Source organism: Nicotiana sylvestris, chromosome 2 (assembly GCF_000393655.2).
Source record: "Nicotiana sylvestris chromosome 2, ASM39365v2, whole genome shotgun sequence".
NCBI lineage: Eukaryota > Viridiplantae > Streptophyta > Magnoliopsida > Solanales > Solanaceae > Nicotiana > Nicotiana sylvestris.
This window is the reverse complement of record NC_091058.1, coordinates 81,364,224-81,373,766: the sequence shown is the minus strand read 5'-3', so window position 1 is coordinate 81,373,766 and position 9,543 is coordinate 81,364,224. Positions and strand designations below refer to the sequence as shown.

General features: G+C 44.0%; 1 protein-coding gene across 1 annotated transcript; it reads left to right on the top strand.

The window, feature by feature from the left end:
- Nucleotides 1-223: 223 nt before the first annotated feature.
- Nucleotides 224-709, top strand: LOC138885139 (uncharacterized). Its single transcript, XM_070166041.1, has one exon. It carries the CDS (start codon nt 224-226, stop codon nt 707-709), a length of 486 nt encoding a protein of 161 aa, XP_070022142.1.
- The last annotated feature ends 8,834 nt before the right edge of the window (nt 710-9,543 follow it).

Here is a 9,543-nt window from a genome sequence, read left to right as displayed (position 1 = left end):
TGTTAAGGATCGTTTGTTTGTCGATTTGGAGTTCCCGAGTCTATTATTATTGATAATGCCGCCAATCTCAACAGTGATCTGATGAAAACTATGTGTGAAGCTTTCAAAATCAAGCACAAGTATTCCACAACCTATAGACCTTAGATGAATGGAGTCGTAGAAGCCGCCTACAAAAACATCAGGAAGATACTGAGGAAAATGGTAAAAAACCACAAAAAATGGCATGAGAAGTTACCTTTTGTTTTATTGGGATACTGCACCACAGTTCGCATATCAACAGGGGAAACTTCTACATGTTGGTTTATGGTACCGAGGCTGTCATCCAACCGAGGTGGAGATTCCTTTTTTAAGAATCATACAAGAAGATGAACTTAGCGATGCAGAGTGGATAAAGAGTCGCTATGAAAAATTAGCCCTTATTGATGGAAAGAGGATGAACGCTGTATGTCACCACCAACTTTACCAGAACATAATGTCTAAAGAATTCAACAAAAGAGTCAAACCAAGACAGTTCGCACCAGGTCAGCTGGTTATGAAGAAGATATTCCCACATCAAGATGAAGCCAAAGGGAAATTCTCTCCCAACTGGCAAGGTCCATACATGGTTCACAGGGTACTAATAGGAGGAACACTCATACTTGCAGAAATGGACGGAGAAGGCTGGCCAAAACCAGTCAATTCAGACGCAGTCAAGAGATACTATGCCTAAAATACTTTACATTTATCTTCTGATGTAATTGAAATATGCTTGACCTTATTCCCGTTCAAGAGGGGATATGTAGGTAGCCTTATGGGTTCGATCATATCATAATAAAATTCCCATTTCCTCCAAGCTCAGAAACTGGGGCAGAATTTTGAGGAGGACCCTCGAAATTTCGGAGCAAGTCCAGCCAACGCCATCGCATGCTAGAAAGTCAGTTAAGAAACTGAGGCAGAATTTTGAGAAGGATTCTCAAAATTTCGAAGAAGATTCAGTAGAAACTGGGGCAGAATTTTGAGGAGGACCCTCAAAATTTCGGAGCAAGTCCAGCCAATGCCATCGCATGCTAGAAAGTCAGTTAAGAAACTGGGGCAGAATTTTGAGAAGGATTCTCAAAATTTCGAAGAAGATTCAGTAGAAATTGGGGTAGAATTTTGAGGAGGACCCTCAAAATTTCGGAGCAAGTCCAGCCAACGCCATCACATGCTAGAAAGTCAGTTAAGAAACTAGGGCAGAATTTTGAGGAGGACCCTCAAAATTTCGACACAAGAGAGTTGTAATGCCTTTGAGACGTGTTACAGTCACTACAACAACAACAACCCAGTATAATCCCACTTAGTGGGGTTTGGGGAGGGTAGTGTGTACGCATACCTTACCCCTACCTTGGGGTAGAGAGGCTGTTTCCAAATAGACCGCCGACATCCTTTCCTCCAAGAACTTCCCACCTTGCTCTTGGGAAAACTCGAACTCACAACCTCTTGGTTGGAAGTGGAGGTTGCTTACCATCAGAGCAACCCCTCTTGTCTTTCGTGTTACAGTCACTAGTTCATCAAAAATCATTTGATATATCAATACGTTTCTAAGAACAACTTTATTTTTATCAATAATTGCATATTTTTCGAAAACTCTATTTCCATAACAGTCAGGTATCACCTAGGGGGAACTAGAAAGGCTTTCAGAATAGAGCAAAGCAAGGCCAGCTGTAGAAGCACGAACCAACCTCCCCCCACAAAACCTATAATTTGTTTTTGAACGTAAGTACATTTGACGTAACAATAACGTCCACGTAGCAAGATCATTATCAATTGGGATATCAGACACCGAATATATCGACAACTAAGACATATACTACTCTTATTTGCTACGTGCTCTCCGCATGAGGCTAATCCTTGCCTCCTTACGTGCATGACGCTAATCCTTGCCTCCATACCTGCATGAGGCTAATCCTTGCCTCCCTATCTGCATGAGGCTAATCCTTTCCTCCATACTTGCATGAGGCTAATCCTTTCCTTCCTATCTGCATGAGGCTAATCCCTGCCTCCCTATCTGCATGAGGCTAATCCTTGCCTCCATACCTGCATGAGGCTAATACTTGCCTCCCTATTTGCATGAGGCTAATCCTTGCCTCCACACTTGCATGAGGCTAATCCTTGCCTCCACACTTGCACGAGGCTAATCCTTGACTCTATACCTGCATGAGGCTAATCCTTGCCTCCCTATTTGCATGAGTCTAATCCTTGCCTCCATACTTGCATGAGGCTAATCCTTGCCTCCCTATCTGCATGAGGCTAATCCCTGCATCCTTATCTACATGAGGCTAATCCCTGCCTCCCTATTTTCATGAGGCTAATCCTTGCCTCCATACTTACATGAGGCTAATCCTTGCCTCCATACTTGCATAAGGCTAAACCTTGCCTCCATACCTGTATGAGGCTAATCCTTGACTCCCTATCGACATGAGGCTAATCCCTGCCTCCCTATTTGCATGAGGCTAATCCCTGCCTCCCTATTTGCATGAGGCTAATCTTTACCTTCATACTTGCATGAGGCTAATCCCTACCTCCCTATTTGCATGAGGCTAATCCTTGCCTCCGCATTTGCATGATACTAAGCATTGTTCCATTTCACACAAATCTTGATCTATTTCTAGCACTATCTATTTGGTTTTCAATCGGGCTAAGCTCTGCCCTCCATTTCACAAGACTAAGCCTTGTCTTTTTAACATCGTATTGTTGCATATCATGGGCTGAAATATCACCAATCTATCCAAATGAATCATAGTCTAAAAGGCATCATCCTCATAGCTGGAAGACACCATGCCATGACCTGAGGATCTCTCAAATTTACATATCATTATTCAAAGGCATCATGGTTCGGAGGAACCATCTTCATGGCCCGTGAACATCATTTCATGGCTTGTGAATCCCTCACAAAACAATTCAAGGCCCTGGACATCATCTTTAATTGTCCAAAGACAACCTTCATGGCCCAAAGAGAATCTGCATCATGTTCAAATTTTTGCAAATACATGTTTGTAGCATCTTTTATCTGCAGGTAACCAGTAAGCAACCGATATCCTAGCAGGAGCAATCTCGGTCCAGTTCGTCCAACTATCCCGAGCCTTAACTGCTCACCATAGCCACTCTTGTATCCCGTGTCCGTTCTTGCAATTACTTCATCGGTATATTCCGCTAATGAATCCAGAACTACACATGGACTGATTCCTGTAAAACTAGGGATATGTAGGCAACTCGAAGACCGGAGTTCGACCTCTGTCTTTCAAAACACTCCGCCCGGTCAAAATTGGCCATAATTTCTTTACCTGAAAATTCTTTCATCCTTCCCAGGTAAAGAGGGAAGCTTTTGATACCCAATTTTTTCCTATATATTTTTATAGACATATATACTTTCAAAATAGAATATATAGACATATATAATGTCATAGGCTGCTTTCCAGACACGCCCCATGACCCCTTGGTCGCGCCCCAAGGTGGCCTAGCAAGCCTCACAATGCCTAGAGCCATGGTCGGCCCCGTGGTCTTGGCTGCGCCAAGTGACAAGTGTGCATGCGCCTCTGTCGCCCCACCGATGCCTCTCGCCAGCGCCCAGTGGCTGGCCAATGACAATGTCGCGTGCTTTGACAATGCCGCACGTGTAGATCCTGATGCCTTGCCAGCGCCCAGCTGCAGGCCCATTCCAGCAGCGCCTCGCGCACAGACCCTGATGCCAAGCACCAGCGCCCAGCCTCAGGCCAAAACAGCAAGTGTCGCGCGCGCAGACCCTGACCCGCAAGACAAAGTTGCTGCCATCAGATTTAGTTCTACATTGTAATAAACTAAGTCCTTTTCATTGTAATTATAGGCTAGTTTATATCATTTTCATTCAGTGTGCTTCCACAACTTTATTAGGACTAGTCATGTAATATTGGTTTTTTTTTAAGCATTATTAAGGGGGATCAAGCAATAAAACATTTTCAGCAATCAATTTTCTGTATTGGTATCTCTCCCCCTCGACACCACATCTTTTGTAATCAACATTTCACTCATCAATAAAATCATCATCATTTAAAACCCAATTCTCTCTCAGCTTCCGCAATTTCTCATGACATTGGTTTTCCCGCACGACACTGACAATCTAGTCTAGCGTGCGGAAGGGACCTCACTGGTGGATAGCAACCGCACTGACATCGGTTGGTTAGCCTTACGTTTCCCTTACAAAGAACATCAGGAAGGCGTTGCATAACAGTTGGTATCAGAGCCTAGGCTCGACATCGGACGAGGGAACATATTTGCCATTATCGCCATTTCTGACCATGGTGAAACATGGGGAGCGCCTGGCATCCCTAGAAGAGACGGTTGACCGATTACGACCCATAGTGGATACGGTACCTGATCAAAACAACAACCTAGTGCAAAGAATGAACGACCTGGACCGCCGAATTCGGCAGGCAGAAAACGACATTGCAAATATCAGTCGTGACTGACGATGACCGACAAATGGCAGCCATCGAAACTGCCAATATTCATGGCAAATTTGAGGACCTCCAACAGGAGCGTGCCGACGATTTAGCCCATTAGCAACAAGAGGCAGACAGACTAACTGCCATGCAGCAAACCATAGACGACTTGACAGGCAAGCTCAATGTTGTCAATGCTGCCCTACAAAGCCTACTTTGAGGAGGCGGCAACCACATCAGGGGTGCACCAAACCTCACCCCCATTCTACAAAAGCTTAAGATACCAGAGCCAAAGCCATACGACGGATCACGGGATGCTAAAGAAGTGGAAAACTTCATCTTCGACATCGAACAATACTTCGATGCCGTGGTCTATTTGGAAAAATCCAAAAAGGTAGCGACTGCTGCCATGTATCTTCAGGGCTATGCCAAACTTTGGTGGCGGGTCAAATACGAAGCCATCAATGCCGATGAAGATACTCTTCAGACATGGGATGAATTGAAGGCAGCCATACGCCTGCATTTCTTCCCCGAAAATGTGGAATACAATGTAAGGAGAAAGCTACGGGAGCTCTGCCACACCAGATCAGTGCGGGAGTATGTGCGCGAATTCTCCGCACTCATGCTAAACATACGCGACATGGGGGATAAAGACAAACTCTTCGGATTAATAGAAGGTTTGAAACCTCATGCCCGTATGGAACTACAGAGACAACGGGTAGACACCCTGCCCAAGGCCATTTAAGCTGCAGAATGCCTTGGTGATTATCATTTGGGAACTCAGAACGACAGGCCCCAGCCGTCTGTCCGAGAGGCATTCAATGGGAACCATCCCAGCAATGGTGGCCCAGGCAAAAGTGGGGGAGATCGGAGTGCATCTAAAACTAAGACTCCTCCCTCCAACAGCAACAGTGCTGCATCCATCAAAAACAATCAGGGGACAAAGCCTCCCTCAGAATGCCGTTATTGCGGCGGGGCATATTGGAACAATGAATTCCCAAACATAAAGGTCAATGCTCATCAGAGTGTTGAGGATGAGTCAAACGCATCAGACACATCAGAATCAGACCAGGTGGGCGCCTTCAATGCAATTGTTGGCTCTATCCCACATGCCTTAGCGGGAACCAGTGCATGTCCTCCTAAGAAAATCGCAGTCCCAATCACCAAGAAAGGGAAGGAAAATATGGACGAGAGGCCTCCTAAACAAGCGAGGACCCTAATGTTCGTCGAATTAAAAGTGAACAGCAAGCCCCTTCACGCATTGATAGACACGGGTGCTACCCACAACTACTTAGCTTCACCTCAAGTAGAGCGCCTGGTTCTTGTTGTGCAAAAGAGCAAAGGCCACGTCAAGGCTATCAACTCACCACCCCAGACATTGGGTGGAACAGCTACAAACGTCCCAGTGAAACTTGGCCCATACAAAGGAAGCATCGACCTGCACATCACAATCATAGATGACTTCGACATCATAGTAGGTTTGGAGTTCATGAGGCAAACCAACACCATACCGGTACCATATGCCAACATGCTCCTGATGATGGGAGAAAACTGGGCCACGCCCTGTACCATACCATGCTTTCCTATAAAGATGGCCGCTGAAAACATCTTGGCCATGCCGTTGGAGAAGGTAGTCAACAGACATAAACCCCTAGTTCTGGCTACCCTTCGCAACAACAATCAGCCATCATGTCATCGGCCTTAAAAGACTGGTGATGCTCCTCAGCGTGTGAAGACTTGTCAGCCATGCCACAAGGACATGCCAGATCACTCGTCATAGACGGGACCCTTGCAGACATTACATGTCCCTTAGAGACCATGGGAAAGTGTTTCCCTCAGGTTCATCACGGGATTGCCCCAGGTCGGTAATCTTGCATCCATCTTGGTTGTCATAGATTAGTTTTCAAACTATGCAAACTTTATAGCAGCCTCGCAGAACATCTCAACAGAAGATATAGCTCGACTCTTCTTCTCGCACATTGTCAAACATTGGGGCCTGCCCAAAGACATTCTTAGTAGGCGTGACTCACGCTCCACTAGCAATTTTTGGACCCATCTCTTCAGGTGCTTTGGGTAAACATTGAATCACAACTCAGACATCCATCCACCATCGGATGGCCATATAGACCAGTTTGATGACATGCTGGAGGAATATCTCCACAACTTTGCAACCGGATCACAAAAGCATTGGGTGAAGCTCTTGGATGCTGCTCAACTGTGTTTCAATTCTCAAAAGAGCCATCATACAAACAAAAGCCCTTTTGAAATTGTTACCGGACAACAACCGCTTCTCCCACAAACGGTGAACGCATCAACCATGCCAAAATCTCCTCGAGCTACCAACTTCTTGAGCGAATGGGAGCACAACATAGGGATAGTGAGGAGCTATCTCGTCAAAGCCAAAGAGCGGGCAAAAAGGTTCACCGAACAAAATCTTTTCTTTGCCCAACATCAAGCATGGGACAAATTAATGTTATGCATCCCAAAGTGATACTTGTTTGCAGAGAGGACCCATGACCCTCGATTGCAACAAAAATAGATCGGGACCCTACCCATCGAAAAATGCATTGGGAAGTCTACATACCAGGTAAAAACTCCATCCTGGTGGAAGATCCATCCAGTCTTCCATGTCAGCCGCATAAATCATTGCGTCGCTACAATAACAAGCTCAAAGAACAGAGGGGCGCAAACCTCCCATCCAAGAACCACCAGAATCATCATCATCATCATAAGGCTCCGAGGACGGCGCCAACTCAGGTGGGGGAGAATGTCATGGGCTGCTTTCTAGACACGCCCCATGACCCCTTGGCCGCGTCCCATGGCGGCCTAGAAAGCCTCACAATGCCTAGCACCATGGTCGGCCCCGTGGTCTTGGCTGCGCCAAGTGACAAGCGTACATGCGCCTCTGTCGCCCCACCGATGCCTCTCGCCAGCATCCAGTGGCTGGCCAATGACAACAGCGCCGCGTGCCTTGACAATGTCGCGCGCGCAGATCCTGATGCCTCGCCAGTGCCTAGCTGCAGGCCCATTCCAGCAGCGCCTCGCGCACATACTCTGATGCCAAGCACCAGCACCCAGCCTCAAGACAACAAAGCAAGTGCCGCGCGTGCCCACAACAATGCGCGCGCAGACCCAGACCCACAAGACAAAGTTGCTGCCATCGGACTTATTTCTACATTGTAATAAACTAAGTCCTTTTCATTGTAATTATAGGCTAGTTTACATCATTTTCATTCAGTGTGCTTCCACAGATTTATTAGGACTAGTTATGTAATGTTAGTTAATTTTTTTTAAGCATTATTAGGGTGGATCAAGCAATCAAACATTTTTAGAAATCAATTTTCTGTATTGGTCTCTCTCCCCATCGATACCCCATCTTTTGTAATCAGTATTTCATTCATCAATAAAATCATCATCATTCAAAATCCAATTCTCTCTCAGCTTCCGCAATTGCTCGTGACATTGGTTTTCCCGCACGACACTAACAATCTAGTCTAGCGTGCGGAGGGGACCTCATTGGCGGACAACAACCGCACTGACATCAGTTGCTTAGCCTTACGTTGCCCTTCCAAAGAACATCAGGAAGGTATTATGTAACAATAAGCATGCACAAGATCTTTATAATTTTTCTATAATTTTAAAAGGGTTTTAAATTGATGTATTTCTTCCTTTTTGACTTATAAAGTTCCCAATAATTATCCTTCAAATTATTGTTGTGATAATTTAATCATCTAAATCCTATATTTATGCCAAAATATTACTTAAATATTTTTTGTGTATTTTTTATAATGGCATTTATATTTTTAAAACTAATTTTCATATAATTGCAATATTAGCCCTATTAATGTATAATTACATTTATATGCATAAAGTTGATCTTCTATATTTTTAAAATATTAAATATCTATTTTAAATCATTTTTGTATACGAAATTATTTTTAAGAAATTATTTATTATTTATAATAAATTATATAGGGTTAAATTGGCTATTTAAAACCTAGCCAAATTGCATTTCAAATTTAACCTCAATTCAACCCAATATCCCAACCCAATTTCAGATTAAATAACCCGATCCAGGCCTTAAATACACCTAACCGACCCAAAACCCATCAGATCCTGGCCATTGATGTAAAAGATCAATGACCCTCATTTATTCTTTCCTTTTCTTAATTCTAAACGACCCCTAACCCTAATCATTTCTCTACACACCACTGCCCTAAGATCCTCTCTACTCTCAAAACACTCTCAACCTATCCCTAATCTTCAACCGCCAACCTCCCATCTCCGACCATCTCCGGTGACCTCTCATCGTCTCTTAAGCCTCTAATGGCTCCTCTCATGCCATGCTTGCCTTCTCTAAGGTCTTCAAGGGCCTAAGGCCATGCCGACTTGCATTTAGGATTCGTCACCCGCCTGTTCTTGGCTACTCCAGTGTGATTTCAAGCAAAATCATGCTGTATTTGCTACGATCCTTAGGTTTCTAGACAGGTTTCTTTATCTCAATACGAGTTTCTTTTGAAACCCTAATTTATTTTCTACACCTCCTAGGACTATTTGAGTTTTCTTCTTTAATGTTTTACACCGTCCTTGAGACTCTTTAAAAGAATCGTTGATTTCAAGTGTTTTTCACCTTCTTCTAAAAACTAGGGTTTTAGAACTTCTTTTAAAACCTTATTTAAGTGATTCTTTGTCTTTAAACTTCTATTTATTTCACATTTTGACAAATTCTGTGGTTTTACTACATCTTTAACTCGTCTATGTTGAAAGCCCTAATTTTCTAGGTTTCTTCATTTGGTTCTGTGTATCAGCATGATTGACCAGTTCTCGTTTTTGAGTTTCTGTGACCATCTTGCCTTGAATACGTTTCTACTGAGTTTCATAGCCTAACTTACATCGATTCTATGTGCTTGCGTTCATCTTGACTGTTCAAGACTTGCCTCTCTCTCATCGAATCAGTATTGTTTAACTTTCGTGCTTGCTAGAGTTATGTGTCGACCTCTGTTATCCTTGTCTCAGACTCATGACTCTCTCTTGGATTGACTCTGAGTTCCTTGTTTCCTGGCTTAATTTGAAAAGCTTTCCCTTAGACCTTCCATTCTTCCTGTTT

Coding starts and splice junctions, on each gene's coding strand:
- LOC138885139 (XM_070166041.1), top strand. CDS start 224: ATGAGAAGTTACCTTTTGTTTTATTGGGATACTGCACCACAGTTCGCA.